Genomic DNA, 20261 nt, shown 5'->3' with positions numbered 1-20261 from the left:
GATACATCAATCTGGGTTGGAGGCTGTTTTCCTTTAGGACTTGAAATAGGTCACTCCAAGCTCTTCTTGCCTTGATGGTTTGTGTTGACAAGTCTGCTGTGATTCTGATGGGCTTTTCTTTGTACGTGATTTGTTTCTTTTCTCTTACTGCTTGTAAAATTTTGTTCTTCTGTTGGATTTCTGGAATCTTAACTATTAAATGCCCATGTGTAGATTTTTTTTTATCACAGCTACTGGGAGTCCTATATGCCTCACTTATCTGTATGTCAAGTTCTTTGCCCCTGCTTGGGAAGTTTTCTGCCATCACTTCTGTGAAGAGTTTTTTTTAATGTAATCTGCACTCTCTCCTGTTTCTTCATTGACTCCAATCAGTCTTATGTTATTCTTCTTTGTACCATCTAGCTGCTGCTGGATTGATTTCTCATGGTCCTTTACAATTTTAAAGCAGTTTGTCTTTTCCTGGTCACTAATTGCAATCTTTTATTCTATATCTGAAATTCTGTCCTCACATTGGCTCATTCTGCTGCATAGACTTTTAATGGAGTTTTTAACCTCCTGAAAATCTGTTTGCATCTGTTTTATGGATTCCATTTGTTGCCTTGTTGGGATTCCATCATGTTCCTCAGCTCCTCTATTTTTTAATCTGTGTCCTCTCTAGATTTATTAATCATGTCTTGCACTATGTACACAATCTCTGCTACTATGTGAGAAATTATTTCTGATTTCATTTTTTCCATATCCTCTTTTGTTGCCAGTTCAGGGAGTCCAGGTTGTTGAGTATCAGATTGTTCGAGTCTTTCCCTTTGGAGTTGTTCTAGGTGATCTGGGAATCTCATTTTGAGACTTATTCAAATATCTTCTCATTTCAATGAGGGGGCAGGGGAGGGATGTGTGCTGCTGGCACCAGCACTGCTCACCTCCTTGGCACTGGGGGTGGTGGTACAGTGGCCTGGAAAGTTCATCTCCTCTGCCCTGGGGGCAGCTCTGGTCCTCAGTGCTGGGGGCTATATGCCTAATTTTTAATGGCAGAATTTTGTGACTTTGGGATGTATCTAAATAACTTAGTGATTCAGTGAATTCTACATGTAAAAGATATCTCCTGAATTGTATCATTTATTGAGCCAATATTTATTGCAAGCTTATTAGTCAGATACTCATTAGTCTCATCTCATTAATTCTTGTAAAAAAAAAAAACTGCCTGCGGAGATGCTACTCATATCATCCTCTTTTTATAGATAAGGAAATGAGAACATAAAAAAGTTAACTAATTTCCCAAGGTCATAGAAATAATAAAGGTTGGAGGATAAATGCAAACAGGCTGAATAGTTATCAAAACCCAAACTGTGTTAAACTAACCTCACAGCCTTATCAAAGGCTACTCTTTAGCCTAGCAAATCTCTTTTTTCAAGGTAGTTTCATAAATTCAGCAAAATTATCAACAGTGAAAACTTCAAAAGAAAGTTGATTCAATTTAGTGTTTATATAAAATCTTTACTTTTATTTCTAGAGTTTTTCTTATTTCTAAAATTTTTCTGTGTTGGTTTGATTTCTGGTGCTATTATTTAGATAAAGAAGCATTTGTGGCTAATGGAATTCAACTTCTCACTTTGCCTTACCTGGGCCATGTGACCTAGAGCCTGTTATCTAATTTCTTCAAACCTCTTTCATATTGGTATTCAATAAATGGTTCCAAAATTTCTCACTATAAATGTTTCATTGGGAAGTAAAAAAGGACTTTGTCTAAACTTTTCCATTTGCAAATGAAAGGCCCAGAGAAATAAGGTGATCTAAAACGTCTTCCCTACCCGTTTGATTCCTGGTACAAAAACATAAAAATTAAAATTAAAATTAAAATTAAAAGGCTTCCCAGCTAGCTCTGTGTAGAACTAGAAATGGATCCATGTAGGCAGAGTCTCAGATGTGTGCTCCGTCACTACCCTGTGGTGTCTCTGGCTGATTAACATCTGACTGATAATCTCTGCCATCAGAAGTTTCCCCAGACAGATATGGTCTGATTATTTCCATCTACTGTATAAACAGAATTGCAATGCTGGGTAGAGTTGGTTTCAAAACCAAGCTAATGTGGGAAGAGTCTGTTCGGGTCATGTGCGTGGCTCTCACTTTCCAATTTGAATCCATGACAATTTAGTTGATATTTGGAAGCTACATAAATATCACTTTGGTGGTTTCCTTGTCTCTTGATGCTTTGCTGCATGGCTTTGTGTTATAGGTGTCTCCATGGAACATCTCCATGGAGCTTTCCATGGGGAGTAGTTACTTACAATTACTGCTGCCAATTGACTCCTTAATGCATTGAGATCTCTGCACCAAAGCCCAGGGACTTTCTGTGTCTCTGATATTTTCAAAATGTAATCATTAATGTGAATAAATATATAGTTGGCTTGCTCAGCCAACTTAAAGTAAACACAGAAATGGGAATACTATGAATATGATAATGGGGGGGATCAGGTTATGAAGAGCCTAGAATAATGTAGCAAATAGAATATAATGAAATTTTAAAAGGGAACTTATAAGTTCTTGGACTTGGATACACAGAAAAACACTACAAGGATAGGATGGGAATATTTGACATAATGCTGGCATGTAAATTCCTACTTTTACCATAGATTAAAATCCTTAAAAGCTTAAGAGCTGACTGTGACCTTTCATATTAGTCAACAGTAATGTGACTGCTGAAAAATATCATTTCATCTTGTGTAACCTTACGACCTGTGTATTTCAGAACAAAGGAAATGACAGTTTGGTTCCACTCATTTTAGTCAGACTACACATGAACTTTTATTTTCCTTTCTAGGTACTAATCATAGTTAAACTGATGAATATACAGAATTTTTGATAAGAGCAAGAGACAACTCAAAACATATAACAGTATGAAGAGTGACCAAAGGAACTGTAGTTGTTTGTTCCCAAGGAGTATGATAACTGTCAAGAATTACAAGCTAATAAGTCAGTGTGCCACAGTTTCAAGGATGTTGGCATAAGACACATGACTCCTGGGTCAGAGACAATGGATAGTTTATTACTCACAGCAATACAGTACTCACGGTATCAGTATTTTTTATGCCCATTCCTTAAGCCCTAATTCCCATTGAGCAACTCAAGGAGAGCCAGATAAAGCTTGTACCCATAGTGGATTGATTTTCAGGAGAGGGACCTTGAGCTTAGGAAATTCCTGTCTTTTATAATGGGCTGCAAGCCAACTGGTCCAACTGTTTACCAGAAAGAAGGGCAATACTATCTTTAAATAAACCTCCTCAAAAAGGACAAACTAGCATGAGGGCCTTTGCTGGAAAGACATGCAGAAACAAAAGAGACTAATGAGAACTGGCTTTCAACAATAACTACAATTTAAGAGTTGTTGTGTTAAAGAGTTATTAGAAATCTTTGTCTCCTAGAGGCTAAATCAAGACAAATGGCAAAAATTGTGGAAAGAAAAACTTTCTGGCAGATACAAAAAATATTTTATAAAAAAACAAAACAAGTGAAAAATAGGATGGACACCTTAGTAAGTTAGACATGTACAGGAAGAAAATAGGCAGCCAGTTTTTGTTGACCATTAAGGAAAATATTCATATACCAGACAAGTACTGAATTTAATGGTAAATTAAGCTTCTTCTTGAACTCCAATTAACAGAGAATAGAAGGAGAGAAAGAACCAAAGTAAAGTAGTCCCCTATTTAGACATGGAACTACCTTCCAGGATACCCCCTTAGATCCCTAAAACTTCAGATAGTTCTAAACCTTATATATACTATGATTTTTCTGGTACATATCTGTGGTAAAGTTTAATTGTAAACTAGATACAGTAAGAGGTTACCAACAGTAACTCCTAATAAAATAGAATGATTATAACAATACACTATAAGAAATTTATGTGAATATGGTCTCTGTTTCTGGAATTTTCTATTTAATAGTCTTAGACTGTGATTGATGTAGGCAACTGAGACAGCAGTAAATGAAGCTACAGCTAGGCGGCGGGGCGGGGGGCTGGGGGCTGCGTCGAGGAAAAGGTCAGAACAGAAAAGGATTAAATGCACTTCCAAACCATAGAGGCTTTCTTGTACTGTGAGTGTTCTGCAGCTCTGTGGCCCAAGAGGATCTAGGCATCTCTGATGAACCACAGAGAGGGCAGTATTCACAGAACTCCATGATCTTCATTGTAATCTCCCTTGTCAGGCCTCTTCAGTGAAGAAAAACAGCTTAAAAGTCTGTTTGGAAATAAAGAAACTTGAAGCTGTTCCCTAGATTGATTGCCCTTATTTTGAGAAACAGAAGCTTTCCTAAAGAATCCTCTATAATCTAACTGCAAATACCTCTGATTTCCTGGGCACTTAAACTGAAGCTTCAGAATATTCATATATATATAATCCATGGAGTTGTTTTATCAGAAATAATACGTTTTACTTTCCTGCACCCACCCCACAACCAAAAGACGCTATTTAAGATTATTATAACTCTCATGTCACTTAGCAAGTGGATATATTTTCATTCGTGGATTTATTAACTTACCTGTTTGAATTGATCTACACATCACAAGGGTAAGTTGATACAGCTCTACAACCACATGGGTAGGCAGGTGACTGCAGTCTTACAATATGACCGATTTCTCTGTTTCTTTATATGTAGAGTGAATCAGTTGACACAGATGACAGCAATATTTCTTTCCAGCTTTTGAACCTCTAAATAACCCATGAAAAGTTGTTTTCTTAAAAACTGCCATAAGCTTGGTGTTCTAGGACTGATAATTCAGGGCTTGGAGGAGAATTAGGGTAGATATCTCTTTTGAAAGATGTTTTAAAGGAGATATCCCTCTTACTGTAAAGCAAAATATAGAAATATCAATCAGAATATTTGGAAAGGGTGTAGGGTAGAGGGATCTTAGAGGATCTTGTGGACAAAACATGAGCATTCATTTGTAACAGAAAATGGGACAAAAGTTCTACTCTGTACTAAATTCAGCAGGGCAGTCAAAAAGAGAGAAGGAGGAAGGGGAAAGGGAGGGGGAAGTGAAAAGGGAAATGGGAAGGGGAAAGGGAAAAGGAAAGGGAAAGGACCCAGACTGGCTGAAGTATTGGACCCAGGCTTGTGGAGCATAGAAAGTTACAGGATAGGGAGGGCTTTCGACTACAGAATACAGATTGGAAACAATTTCTTTATACTTTTCAGAAATAGAAGGTACAAACAAAGTTTAAAGAAGTCATGTTTTTCTATCTCCAAGCAAACAAATAATCTCTTCTAGCGTGGGCCAGTTTAATCCTGAATTGCATGTATCTGGATAATGATTTGGGCACTTATTTTGGGGGGATCATGGTTCTACTTTGCAACTTTGTGATTAATAAATGATTTTTCTTGGAAGATTCACATCTCACAACCCTCAGGTCTTACTCAGTGCTTAAAGTCTTAGAATATTTATTAAAAGCAACTGCATTTCAGTGTATTTTACATGCAATTCTGAAAAGTTTTATTTTGAAAGTAGATTTTTAATGATTTATGGTGGATAAGTGAATTCTGTTCATTACACCAATTTTGCCAATATACTTACAATATGAAAAGTTCAAGGGCTAAATGTTAAACTGTACAGTGAAGCCAATAAAAGAGGAACAAAATACATGTTTTCTGCATACACAAACATCTGTGCTAACTTCTGCTTCCAAAAACTGCTGTTCATTTTGCCTTAGCCTTAACCCTTTAAAACAGCCAAAGAATTCTCTCTTGCAATGTTTATTAATTTAACAGCAGGAATCAAGTTGACCTCTCTCATACTCAAGTTCAATCTGCTTTACTGAGTGTTGAAGGTATTTTTAGAGGTCTCTGCGAGGGAGAGATGTTAATCTTGAACTTGGGCTCTCTTGCAGCACACAAAAATGGCATCGTGAATCAGCGCTCAGGCTATGAATTAGGACGCCTCATTTTTCTGAGTCAAAAGTTAGATCTATTCTAGAGACTGACCTTGGGAATGTTTTTCTTTTTGATCCTGAGATGCGTCTATACAGTAAAGGCCAGTTGCACTTGTTATAAATATCTTGTAAGATAGGCAAAATGCTGCACTGTAACTCCTGTAGCCAGCAAGTTAGGAAAGAGAAGCCTTATGCAACCTTTTGAGAATATGCTGTTCACCCCCAGGAACAGAGAGTAATTATACCAGAGAGTTAGCACTTCTCACAGAGAGGATCAATTTACTCTGAGTAGCCCAAAGCTTTTTTATCGCTTGTTATGGTACTCTTGCTATGGACAAGGGAGGAGGGGAAAAGGAAAAGGGAGGCTGAAAAAGGATCAGTAATCTGAGAAGAAAAAACAAAAATAGAGTGGGCAATGAAGGGGAGAAAGAAGAAGAGCAGGCTTTGGGAGGCCCCAGAGTCCTCAAGGGCAATGCCTGGGTTTAAAGGCCTTGTAGAGAGCAGGGGGCTATTTCTGTCTGTTCCCATTATAGAATTGGAGCCTAGAGTTGTCCCCAAAGAAGGGGCAGGAGCTAGAGCCATCACAACACTCTTCACATCATTTTCTTTCCCATAGATCCACAGTGTCTCCCACCCTTGATTTTTCTATCTGGGACCCTCTGATGTCCACCCCCACTTTTGGCTCCCACAGAGCACCAGCCACTTTCCCAGCTGTCTATTCACACTGGCTTTTCTCCAGGCCCAGAGCCCCCATGCACACCTCCTTTACCTTACCTATGGAGTCCCTTCCTTCCTGCTTCTGCACATACCTAAAACACCTCCGTCTTTAGTCATGATCAAATTTATTTCACACTAATAACTTACGTTACATAAAGCTTTAGACCAAATACATAGACCAGCAGTGTCACACCTGAGCCACTGAATCCTGGACATTTCCTTCACCATTTTGGCCTATACCCATCCCTCCTTGTGTCTGATCTGCTAGGATGTTTCTCACTAACTCAATTCTGTGGAATCAACCCCAAGGGATGGAAGGGTATAGTTACGTCCATTCCCAACAGACTCCCAGGAGAAACTGAGGAGTTAGGGCAACCTAGTATGATGGAATTGTGACTATTTCTTCTTGTATTATTCCATATTGCTTGATACATTCTTACCATGATTGTGTACAACTTTTGTAATAAAAACATATGAGATAGGAGGTAGAGCATGACAAAGCTAGCTGGGGAAATAAGCGAGACCTATTAATTATATGGGATCCTGTATGAGATGTGAGTGGCAAAAGAGACAGGAAGCCACAAGAAGCCTGCTATCTTGACTCTTCAGCCCACTCTGTGACTTCAAAATGGGGAGTTGTACTTTTATTTTTGCTCTTTTTCTCCTTTCCTCTTTTGTTGGCCCCAAGTTCACTCTGCAGAGCCACTTTTTTCCCCTACCCTCTTGCTCCTCACTTTTCAAATAAACTGCTGGCTCTGTTATAGGCTTATCTTTTCCAATTTTTTGTTTGAGGCAAGAAGGACCTGGAAGATATTTAACTGGGGTGAGTGATTTTTACAGAAACTCCCTGATAACATATTTATTAAGCTTTTCAGGTGATTCTGATGGTGTGGAACAGTGGGGTCCTTATTTTATTTCATTTTATTTTATTGTTGGTGCTGGGGATCGAACTTGGGTCCTTGTACTTGTGAGGCATGCGGCAGCATCACTGAGCTAAATCCCCGGCCCTGTGGGGTCCTTACATGGCGTCTTTCATTTATTATTTCTCCACTGCAAGGTAAAAATCAAGAGCAAGAACTAACACTATCCTTTCTCTCTTTTGAGTGCTTTTGCAACTCCAGACTCAAAGTGAAGGCTTCATCAGCTCTTGAGTAGAGCTAAATAGACTCTCAAGAAAATAGGAAAAAAATGTAATGACACATATAGAACATTTTCAGCCCTGGGGATTTCACCCAGGGAACATTGAACTATACTTCCAATTCTTTTTGTTCTTAAATTGTGCCCAGACTGGCCTCAAACTGGTGATCCTCCCACCTCAGCCTCCTGAGTAGCAGAAAGGAATCCAAACTCTCATACACTGACTGGTGGTAATGTAAAAACAGTTTCATAGTTCCTCAGAATGTTAAACATAGAGTTACCATAAGATCCAGAAAATCCACTTCTAGGTACATACCCAGGAGAATTGAAAACACATGTCATACAGAAAATTTGTGCACAAATATTCGCAGTAGCATTAGTCATAGTAGCCAATGGACAACCATAATACCAATGAATAACAAACTGTGGGATAGTCAAACAATAGACTATCATTTGGGTGTACAAAGTAATGCATGTCATGTTACAACATGGATGAACCTTGAAAATGTGCTAAATACAAGAAGTCAGACTCTAAAGTCATATGCTACATAATTCCATTTATATGAAATGTCCAGAATTGGCAAATCTATGGAGGCAGAAAGTGGATTGTCAGTGTTGAGAAAGAGGGGGCTGGGGGTGACTTTCAGTGAGAATAGTGTTCTAGAATTTGATATCGATGGTTCCAGAAATCTGTAGATATACTAAAAATTACTCAATTGTACCCTTTTAAAGGTTAAACTTTATGGTATGCAAAGTATATTTTAATAAAACTTTTGTTAAGAGAAACAAGAAAACAAACAAGGAGGAATATGGGGGAGGGGAAATCTAGGCAGCTGGGCACAAAAAACATTCAAAAAAAGTTTTACTGAAGGTTGCCTTTTGGGGCATAGCTAGCTTTTTTAAAGTTATTTTTTAAATAAAAAATGATAATTAACTGTGGAGAAAATTGAAAGACAGAGATTATAAATACTGATAAAGGGATTTGGTTCAGATACAAACTTTTCCTCTCAAAAATTAGAGTGAGGGGTTCACATCTTCCTTATTGATGGACTTAATGCTTAGAACAGGTTTTAATCTGTTCGGGACAATTTGCGGGAACCCTTTGTGAAATGGGAGAAGGATGAATTCTATGACCTTTCATGCTCTTTGCTTTTTTTCCTTTCTCTTGGAAAAATGTTAAGCCTCAGCATTCAAGATGACACACCACTACCAACATGTTAATCTCGGCGAAATGAGAAGAAACATTGCTGTTTCTTGAAAAGTTTTATTTGGTGACTAAAGGTAATCATTCTCTAAACAATTGGCTTTTTACTAAAAATAAAAGCAACTTGAAGCGGCACTTGTAACCTATTTTAATCATTAACATAAAGAAATTCAAGTTATATGTAGCTATTTCTATATATGATATTACTGTGAATACAGAAAATGCACTAGGCCTGGTAAGCAATTTTGAAAACGCTGTAGCCTTCTAATTCAGTTTTGTTTGAAAACTAAAATATTCTTTTTGCTCATATTTACCAAGGACAGAACCATCTCTGCTAAGCCTTCCATTGCTTCCCAGTGCTCCCTGTTTTAGGAGAAGATAAGTATCCACTTTGGGTCCTCTCAGAAAAATCTTCCTCACTATGCCCAGGACCCAGATGTCTCTGAAATAAATAATGGAGAGGCATGATTGGAGCAAGGCAGGCTCTTCTTGGTCTTGTCACCAGATTGAGAACAGATCCTTTCTAGCCTTTAACTCTCTGGCCAGGTCAGGTAAGGCTTTGTTTCATAGCAAAGTCTATATCAGTGCTGTTGCTCTTGATTTCAGAGTCTGACACTCAACAGTATTCATTCATTGACTAAACACAGACATTTAAACCTTCCTATTTTTGGTTAGTAATATAAACTTTCATTTCCAGCATTCTCAAATAAAACATCTAAATTCAACTCTTTGTTTATGGAATAACAGTGGTCCTAGAGCCAGATATTGTTAAAATTTGATTTGCTGAGAATATTAACTAAAGGGAATGCTTGCCCAGGCATGAACCACTCCCTCTCCTCAGGAAGAGAGTCTCTTTGTCTCACTAAGCAAGGGCATGGTCGAATTGGCCTTTCTCCAGGCCTTCTAGCCCATCAGCCCAGGTCGAGGTTGGCATGCTCCGATATGGGTCCAGAAGAATCCGGAAGCACCTGACGATGAGGATGCCCAAGAAAATAAACAACAGAATCACAAAAACAAATGTTGTTTTCTGCTCCAAAGACATGCTAGAATCTGATGACACGTTCCCAAGGGGCACTAGGGGCGAAGGGGTGGGCGGTCCTCCATCCATTGTCCAGGTCTGTCAGAGCATGGGCTATCCTGGTTCCTTTTTCTTCCATCATCAGTCTGGTGAGAGCATAGTGACTGCACCCTGGAGATCTTGAATTGTCTTGAAGGAGAAAAAGGGAAGGAGAGGAATAACTATCAAATCACAATTTATTTTCTAGATTGATGGTCATGTTTTTCAGAGAAGAGAAATCTGTAAATAAGATTTTACTTTCACCAGAGATACTTTATTTTATATAATTATGAAGAAGAATATCTCACTTTTGTGTGAAATAACCAGACTGTCCTCAGAATGCCCAACAGGGCCAGGAGGGATGGGCAGAGAATATAAGCATAATACAAAAGATTAGAAATGGGCAAAGAAATGTTGACCTTGAGGTGTGCAGTCAACTTAACACCCAGGCCCAGCCTCTCTGCCAAGTCTGCTCTGGCTTCCCTCAATTATATTAGTCTCGCATCTTCCTCATAATGGTACCACTGAGCACCACTATGTGCCAGGACTGTGGCTAAACTTGACATGTGTTAGCCAGTCTGACAGTGGCTCTACAGAAGCAGAGACCTATATAGGCCTAGTGCAAAGAAAATCAGGCCATAAAAGATCCTCAGTATGGAAACTCTCTCAGAGGGCTTCCGGCTCTAGGCTGGAGGATGTGGCCTCCATTTTATTGCTAAATGAGGTTGGGACCTTGAAGAGGTCAGGAAGCTGTAAAAATGCATTAGGAATGTCTGCATTATCTCATGATGCAATGATAGTGATGAATGTCTATAAAAAAAACCCATTGAAAGGCATACAAAGAAGAAGAGGAGAAAGGGCAACAAAGCTTTGCTTCACTTAAGACCTGACTAAAGTAGCTATACTGCTTCTACTTTTTTTTTCTGTTGACTGAGCCAAGGGAGAATGAGGTATCTCAGGCTCCTGAATCATCAAGTTACTGCTGCTTTTTGTTTCTTCTTCAAAAACAAAGACCAAGTTCAATACTTGACCCAGGGAAGCACCTAGAGAATTGAGCTAGGGAAAAGGAATTGATCAACTGCATGTTTTTAAAAGAACAGTTTTCTTAACAGTGGCTTCCTGCTACTTCAGACCACTTGGTAGAGAGAAAGAGAAGAAAAAGACAACTTAACACTATTTGTATTTTACTGGTGGAAAAATTGAGGCATTTGAATATTACTGCTTGTTTTAAAGACAAAAGGATATACAGAGGTCATTTAAAGCTACAGACGCTGAACTAAATCAACTTAAATCAAATTTGGTAAAGGAAAGTATACCTATTAGACATTACCATATTAAAAGTCATTATAAATTTGTAAGGAAAATTATGTAATGCAATAGTTACCTATACAAATTATCATGGATCCAAATAAATTATGCTCAATAAAAGTAAGCAGCCAAGTATAAAGTATCAACACAGCATTTCTTCAATTAATTTATAATCATTACCTTCAGTGCAGCATTAGCAATCATAACAGTATATGAGTTGATACTTTAAAGTTTATAAAAATCAGTTTAAAACATAATTTCTAAGGGTGATCACAACTAGTATTTGGAAGGAAGGTATTATCAATTTGAGGCTAATAGGTCTTTTTGCAGTCCTGTCACTGATTTTTTTTTTAGCACTGAGAACTAAATTTGGAGAATTCACACTAATGTACATATATTCCTCAGCCTTTTTTTATTTTTTGTTTTGAGACAGGTTCTCACTAAGTTCCTAAGAAACTTGCTATCCTCCTGCCTTAGCCTCTTAAAGTGCTGGGATTATAAGCACGAACCACCACATTCAGCTTGAATTTTTTTAAGGTCTAGAATAGTTGCAAGATTCATTTATGATTCATATTTGTTTTGAAGCAAGATTGGGATACAATTTAACTGTATTTTTTATAAATAAGCCTTTAGGAATATAGACCTGGTGAGTGGGGTCTGGTTTCAATTTGCTTCTTTCTAAGCACCCTCTCAGCTTTGGGTATTGATTCCCACTGGAGGTAGGGAGAAGGGAGCAGAAAGTGTGGCCACTGCCTCTAATGGAGCTTTCTTGGGACATCAGACTAGCCACCAAAAAATATTCACACTGGCCTTAATCATTCCAATTATAAATTTCTCCAATTCTGGCACAAAGGAGAGCTGATGATGGAGGGAGGCAAACCCTGACCATCTCTGACATATCCCTCCTGTTCACATCCATAGGACCATGTTCACTTTGACCCTGGCTTTTCTGGCTAGTTTACTGGAATCCCTTTCTGTGTCTGTTTTTCTCCAGCCCAATAAAGACAGGGCCTCTTCTCGCTTTGTTTGGTCTATTCTCAACAGTGCTGACATAAGAATGCATTTCCAGAAAGTTCTTTCTGAAAACAATACATAACCCAACAAAGAATGTAGGAAAATCAAAGACCATTAAGTGTATAAATATACAACATCAGGATTTCTGGATCTGTGGCGTCCAATGAAAAGAGGGAAGAACTGCATAAGGAAGCCCTAGGACCTGTGAGAATGACCCTGGGCCATAGCTGGATGACTAGCAGAGCTTTCCTTTATCCAGTGCCTCCCTTGAAGACAGCCATCTTGACAGCTAGAAGCAACCTCCTGATCCTCCTCCATACAAGGCAAAATGCCACTCCTTTTCTCCTAGATCAACATCTTACACTTCCTAGGCTTAACCCATAGCTCAGGACTGAGAGCCCACATACTATCCATTTAGGGGCTACAGCGATGGACAGACACCTCAGAAGCCCCAGCTAAGAGACTAAACTGTTCTGATTCACACTCTCTGGTACATCTTCCTTTTCGGGGGCTCAGCTTCTCCACAGGAATCAAAACTATTAAGATGATTTTAAAATGAGTTTTCATTTTACCACCCTTTTCTGATTAAAGGTCAAGAGATGGTGAGGATGCAGCTCAGTGCTAGAGCACTCACATAGCATGCGCAAGGCCCTGAGTTTGATCTCCCGACCACACATACATACACAAAGTCAAGAGGTGAAAGTATGGTTAACTCTCTCTGCAACCTGACTACACATTTTGAGAGGCTTGCTGAAATACACACACACACACACACACACACACACACACACACACAGTGAACCCCTTCATCATCAAGCTCTTTTAGAAATGACAAATTGATGAGCAAATAGAGATGATTTGTAAACCTTCCTCTCCAGGCATACCATGGTGTCCATGTTCTTATTAAAATAACTTCTTTGGATCCAGTAATCAAAGTCCTCTGTTAAATTGCAGTATTTTACAAAGGAAAGGGACATATTAGCATCTTAGCAGAAATTTACCTGTGAGGACTGTCCCCACTTGAAAGATGGAGAAATTTGGCTGATAGAAAGGAAGTTGAAAGAGGAGGGAAATGTAGTTAGAGAAAAGGAAGATCTTTCTGGTAACTGGGGGACTGCTAAAAAGGATGGGGGCAGATATGGGTGCCATAAGGGAGGAAAGAAAGATGGTGGGTAAAAATGAGAGGCTCAGAAGGTGATTATAAAGGGATATGGGGATAAAGAGATTGAGAAACAAATGCCAACCACTTCACAATTTTGCTTAGGACTGATTGAAGTCCCTGGAAGATCCTGCTTGATTTTAAACTTTTAATCAGCTAATAAATAATTTACAAATTTTGAAAGCTCCGCTGCATGGTTAAGTTGAAGGAAGCATCAGTTATAAAATAGAGGAAAAAATTTCATCACTTCATTACCACAATGCAGAAATAGTCAGACACCTAAATTTTTTTAAATGTTTGTCTTAAAGTACAATGTCCTTCTTTGGTAAAAATGATTCTTAGAAAATGTTCATAATTACTTTTAACTGAATAATGAAATCTTTAGACAAACAGTAGAATCTGGGCTAACAAAGTATTTCAAATGATTGGAACATGAGCATCACAGGCCTCCTAATAACAAATGGCAGTTATTTTAAGCATGAAGAAGAAGCAGTTACTCACGGAAATATTTTAGTCCTGACTGGCTTTTCCCATCACGCAGTGCATCTGTGTCTTCCCTTTGTCAAGTCCATTTGTGCGTGCTCAGGAAATAAAGTCTAATTTTAATACTGGACCAAGAAAATCTCAATGAAAAGATCCCATTAAAATATTATAATACAATCCCTTTTCTCAAGGCAAGCTCTCTGTGCTCTTCAATATTGACAGTAGGAAGCACCTGAAGCCACTTATGAGCAGTACATCTTAGCCATGGCCATTCACACCATTAGCCACTCACCTTAGTAATTTTCAAAGTATTCTCTTCCTTCACCAATACTTTCTACACTCTGTATTCCAGTCATCTTTCTAGTCCAGATCTTACTACTCCTCCTGCAGGCCTGTCTACCCCTGTGTCCACAGCCCACTGTGGCCCTGAATCTCTGATGTATTTTGGACCACAAAGTGGAACTTACTTACAGTGGCGTTTTCTAAGATATTAATTTATCCTCATAAGTTTAAAAAGCAACAAGCATAAAATCACATTTGATCTTCACTAAAATGCCCAATGTATTGGTAAGAATAAACATATATGTGACTGAGTCCTGGGACACCTGAAAATGTCTCCATTTTGTCCACCCCTCAGCTCCTTCTGACCCCTGCTGTGTCTGAAGATCTCCCCAGGTTCCCACTTCATAACGCTCTCCTCCACTCCTCTTCCTGTCTGCTCCCTCCACTTCAGGGCAACACCAAGGTCTCCTCCTTGGTCGGGTCCTACATCTCTCCTTCTGAGGGATGGGAACCTTCCTACTCTGTCTCCAGACTTCACCTTACTTGGGTAGCAATCACAACAGGACAAATGTCCACATTGTTTATCACCTTCCCCTTAATAAACAACAAGCTCCTGCAGAAGTTCCTTGCTATTCTGGGACCATTGCCTCTTTGAGTAGAGGTTCAATCAAATCTTCAGCCCCTTACAGTCCAGGGAACTGAATTTAAAAATTAGGGTTCCATCTAACTGATATAAATAAGGAAAAAATATGTCATTTATGGGCCAGGGATTTAGCTCAGTGGTTTTGCCACCTGCCGCACAAGTGCAAGGACCCGAGTTCGATCCCCGGTACCAAAAAAAAAATTGTCATTTAGCCCAACTGTCATGTCAGATCATTGTGTTAGAAATAGATCTTGTTTCAAAGAATCACAGCTAGTCCAAGCTATAATGACATGTAATAGGCACAGAGCTCATGAATCGAAAAGCCATGAATTATTTGGCCCTTTAAATTTTCCTTGGCCTCAGTGCTAATGAGTGGAGTTCAAAATACGAAAATCAGTCAGAGGTGAGCAGTTACCCTTCTATTGAAGAAGTCAGTCCTTTCTTACTTCATCTGGGTTTTTTTGAGGGGGGTGGTGAGGGAAGGCAGCTATTTAAAATATGCTGAATCCCAATGTCTGAAATGCAAACTATAATATCAATATGTATGTTTCTTGGGACATTTTATTTTATTTGCATCTCATTACACAATTTCACAGAAAGGAGAAATACTTTTTATGAAAAAAATATACCAACAAAATGACAGATTTCTTTTCTTCTTTCTAAAGTGACAGCAACAGAATCAATTACATGCATTAGGCACATTGTTCTTGGGAACACAGACACTTGATTCTACCACCTTATCTTCATGGTACCCCTCTCCTGGAATGAGCTGCAGTGATCCCAGCAGAGTGGGTGCAGCTATGTGTAGCCCACCTAGCACAGTGGAGGTTTGATAAATGACTGGTGATGAAGGAGTGTTTTCCCTTTCTTCATTTTTGGGCAAAGTGAGAATTATTTCAATTTTTTTTTGTACAATTAAGCACACACACAAAAAGAAAATGTATAAATAAATTGGCCAGAATCATAAAAATCAGTTATCAAAAGTAGAGCATTCAGGGCTGGGGATTTAGCTCAATGGTTCTGCTGCCTGCCTTGCAAGAGCAAGGACCTGAGTTCAATCCCCGGTACCAAAAAAAAAAAAAAAGAAAAAGAAAAAGTATAGCATTCATTTTTACCCCTTAAAGATAGTATCCTGAGTTTTTCTCTGGTATGCTGGAATGACTTGAAATTCCTCACCCCTCTGGGTGAATGACATGTAGGGTACAGTTAAGCAATGTTGTTTGTATTTTAAGTACTCCTAAACCACATAATTACTGTACCTAATTTTTAAACCTTCTAGGCTAGGAACCTAAATACATGACTTGACATGTTATTAAAAGTGGGTGTAAAAACAGCCTATCCATTGAGCAAGAACACTCATGGGCTTGTCTAATTTAAGTTGATAGAACACTTTGCCCTGCAAAGGCACCCTGTGTACTTTATTTATATTTACCTGGCAGACTGATGGGACTAATTTGTAGACTAACAGGAAAGGAACTGGCCAGCTAGGCAGGGCTGCATTTGCAGAAACTGGTAAAGACAAACTTCCCCAAAGTGCTGCATTGTTCTGAAGCTGACTATGGAGATGATAACTCCACTTGCCGTTAGTGCAGTAATGCACATCCCAAGACTGGGGCTAAATAGAATCACTCTTCACTTTTTGAGATAAAGGAAGCTTGTACTGCATTCCTGTTTGTAGAACTGGAGTCTCTCCAGGTCCATCCCACCCTTCTAGATGTGCAAACCTCCCAGGTGACCCTATATACATCTCCCCCAACAACTGTGAACTCTTTTCAAAAGCTACCTCGTTATCTAAATGATCAAATCACCACAAGCAAAAGTTTTTCCCTTATGAATCTTTTGGAAATTCTTCGTATTACCCCAGGAAACAATAACTTGCATTCCAGGATGTTAATACAAATATACAAAATGTTTCATATAAATTCAAAGAATTTGTGAGAGGCCAAGAACTTCAGGTAAAGATTTCCTGCCTTTTTCTAAGTGCTTCATACATCTTAAATCCTCCCACCCACTCCCTTTTTTTTGGCTCACATAAATACATGGAAATATCTATATTTTTTTCCAAATAAAGTCCTACTGTTCTAATATAATAGCCTTGATGATTCCAAATTCACAGAATGTCTAATGGTGGATATTGTTTTTCACTCTCAAAAAATAGACACTACTAGAAAGACCACAAAGCATAATTTTTAACACATGAGAGAGTGGTCAGCTCTGAATTTCAACAGGCAGTTCCATGCAGCAGTTCCAGCCCCTACTGCTGCACCAGGAGGTCTGTTCTCTCTGGTCATCCTTGCAAAGTCAGCCTGTAGACACGGCTGCCTGGGTTTGGGTTTGGACTTTGTCCTTCTTAACTCACTGCTGCTTGTCACCTCTGGGTCACTGGGCAATCTTCCTCTTCAGCCTGAATTCCAACCTCAGCTGTATTTCATCGTTATCTTTATCTTCCTCCTAACACCTGCTTGGAGAGTTTTAAAGGGACCTGCGGGGAGAGGGCTTCATGCAGCCCAAATGAGATCAGAGAAGCACAACGAGAGTGCCGGGCATAAGTGGTGCTGTCCAAAGAAACTCACCACTAACAAACTGGGACTTTTAATTTCAAATAGTAAAGGGTACAGTTCCCCCTGGTTTTCTGTCTCTTTCTTTTTGTGTTTCATAGTGAAAAGACTGCTTGCAGACACCTTGAAAGGCTCATGCTGCACACTGCTTCTCAGCAAGGGATAGTCAGCACTCTCATTAGGAGTTGTTAAATTCTGATCCTTTATAAACAAATCAAAACATCCTTGTTACCTTTTACAACCTTGGGTGGTTTAGGTAAATGGAAAAAGAAAACTGTAGTAGGCAAACAGCTTCCAAGAATAATTTACTGCAGCTTAGAAAAGAAAAAAACCCTGTATTTCTACATCTTTATCCAATATCAGTACCATAATAAACTCAAGCATGCTTTAAAAATAAAGGCATTATTGCATTTTATCCCCTCATGTTAACTTTCCCTGGCAGCTGTTTAATTAGACTTTAACAGCTAAATTTAAATTCAGAGCTTGGACCCAAAGACAGCTATATGATTATTGCTCATGCATAAATTGTAAAGTTACAGAAAAACATCTAATTAATTAGCCCATCAAAGATGCAGTTAGGGTCAAGTACCTGGATCTGGCTGAACAAACACTTGATCCATTTCCTGGTGGAACAGTTACAGGTAGTTAGAAGCCTCTTTAGTTTCCATTCTTCCTGACCACGCTGTGTTAAAGCAGTAGACAGTGGTGGCTGTGAGCAGCTGATGGCACACCCCGGATCTAAAGCTGTTGTTTCAGGCTTAGAAACTTCCCATTAAAACTCCGAGTTAAAGGAGCACCGTCTTTCTGTGTGAGGCACCATTAGTGGCCAATACAGCTGCTGCTTTGAGGCGAGCCATGATTTCAGTTCTGCCTCAGCAACTCTTCAGAGGATTCTGCTTCAGTGAGTAGAGGCAGTATCCTAGCAGTGTGTCTGAAATCATCTTCAATAAAGCATTAACATTCAAAAGGAGTACAGGGGAAAACATCACTGGGAATTCCCACACCTTTTCAAAATCAAAGCCATAAATCTACCAGTGCTCTGTCTGCTTTATTGATTGTTGACACTATTCTTCTTTGAGGATGTCAATTAGCACCTGCAGCAAGCGTCCTCCATACTGGTGGTGGTCTGTGACCTTCAGGCCAACTCAGTCCATGAAAAGTCTTGTTGGGAAGGGTATCAACTCAGCATCTGGGGGGTAAAGAAAACTAAAGTGACCTTTTAGAAAAGCAGCATTTATGGGGGCCAAGGAAGAAACCACATTCTAAATAAAAAAACAAATTGTATTTTCACCACCTATTTGTAAATTTTCTGTACTCACAGTTTCCAGGTCTGGTGTCCCTTTGGTCAGCCAGTATAATGGTGGTCTTGTCAGGTCCCTAGCCCATAGAGGTCACCTGAGACCACCCGATGAGTAAGAAGATGGACTTCTGTGGAGAGAGAGAGTTGTTCTCATCTACAGACTCTAATTGCATGACATAATATTTAAATTTCTTTCCTTGGATATAATGCTTAAATAAATTTGAAAATATTTTAGGATAAAACTCTTTTCCTAAAAAAATGCTTCTCTAGAAAGAATTCAGCTTAATCCTTAAGATTGGAACATCCTTGTTTTTGGCAACTCACCACTTTCTTTGATGAAATGTAAGCATAGTTAGCAACAACACACCCACCCACCAAATGATGGGGTGTGTGATATTTAAAGCCACCTCTGTGCCTGTCAACTCTGCTGCCTCCTCAGCCCTTGTGAGGAACCGGCCAGCACAGCGCAGCTCTAGGAGACTGGGACATAGCTCATCTCCTAGAAGAAAACCTCATCTGCAAATAACAGGCCACAATCCTACACAGGCCTCAGAACCCACAAAGGTTCTTAAAAACCAAATGCTAAGCATTAGAATCTAACATTAGAATCCAATGCCTTATGTTAGAATCTAACTTCAAAACAACAACAAAAAAAGAAGCTTCCCCATACGTTTTCCTGATTTTTAACTGAATTCTCTCTCCAGAGAGTTTTACTTACACTATTTTCACATAAACACACACACAAACACACATGGATGCATGAATGCACACATGTGCACATGCGTGCACGCGCGCACACACACACACACAAACACACACACACTCCAGAAAACACCATCATTAAATACTAACTGGTGTCTTTTGGGATTCCAGCAGGCCAAAATGTTCTGGTAGAGGGCAGAGCCTGTCTTGGCAATGCCAATGGAGTGTGGTACAGGGAACATTCTGATCCCACCCTCACTTATATACCACATTCCATGTGGTCAGAAAGTAGTGTAGTCAGAAATAAACCTGCATGACTCTGGCTCACCCTGCCAAAGAGGCCTCCTCAGACATTGTTTCAGCCTGTAGACTCTGAGAGGTGGAAGAGAGCCTGAGAGGGCCAGGGGCTGTCCTCCAGCTACTCCACAGGCCGAAGCCTTCTCCTGTTAAAGGGATGAGTGCCTGGCCTATTTTTAAACTCCACAGGGAAGTAGATTCTATAGTCCCCTGTATCAACTTCTGTTTAAACTAACTTCTCTACTGCTTACACAGTACAAATGGGTTGGCGCATTTCTTTTCTTTCTGTTCTTGCGGCAGAAAGCTAGTTATTAACCACCACAACATTTTGTCAGAATGCTCTTTCCTCCCATGGAAGCTGAGATAGATAAACAAAAGAATATTTGATGAAGATCTTGTGTTATACTTGGAGGCAAGTTTGAATATTTCTTTTAGAAGACAATTATAATCTCAATTATACGAATCAACCCTACCTCCCCCCT

The 20261-nt window shown here is 39.2% G+C and overlaps 1 protein-coding gene across 5 annotated transcripts; it reads right to left on the bottom strand.

Annotated features, from left to right (window-relative positions):
* Positions 1-9018: 9018 nt before the first annotated feature.
* Positions 9019-19922, bottom strand: Ctxn3 (cortexin 3). 5 transcript variants are annotated; one of them, XR_015438824.1, is made up of 5 exons: positions 19811-19922; positions 18800-18908; positions 18070-18669; positions 14016-14095; positions 9019-10183 (listed from the first exon to the last, which is right to left on the bottom strand). XR_015438824.1 is itself a non-coding variant. In XM_087180559.1 (3 exons), exon 3 carries the CDS (start codon positions 10082-10084, stop codon positions 9839-9841), a length of 246 nt encoding a protein of 81 aa, XP_087036685.1. In that variant the 5' UTR covers positions 10085-10183; positions 14016-14095; positions 18070-18257; the 3' UTR covers positions 9661-9838. The 5 variants fall into 5 exon arrangements, 2 of the variants coding, with proteins under 2 accessions (XP_087036685.1, XP_087036686.1); XR_015438822.1 differs by lacking the exon at positions 19811-19922 and adding an exon at positions 19633-19766; XR_015438823.1 differs by lacking the exon at positions 19811-19922 and adding an exon at positions 19105-19227.
* Positions 19923-20261: the final 339 nt, after the last annotated feature.

Source organism: Heterocephalus glaber, unplaced genomic scaffold (assembly GCF_053883595.1).
Source record: "Heterocephalus glaber isolate CG9 unplaced genomic scaffold, H.glaber_assembly_v1.0 deba00001463, whole genome shotgun sequence".
Taxonomy (NCBI): Eukaryota; Metazoa; Chordata; class Mammalia; order Rodentia; family Bathyergidae; genus Heterocephalus; species Heterocephalus glaber.
This window is presented reverse-complemented; position numbering and strand designations above follow the sequence as displayed.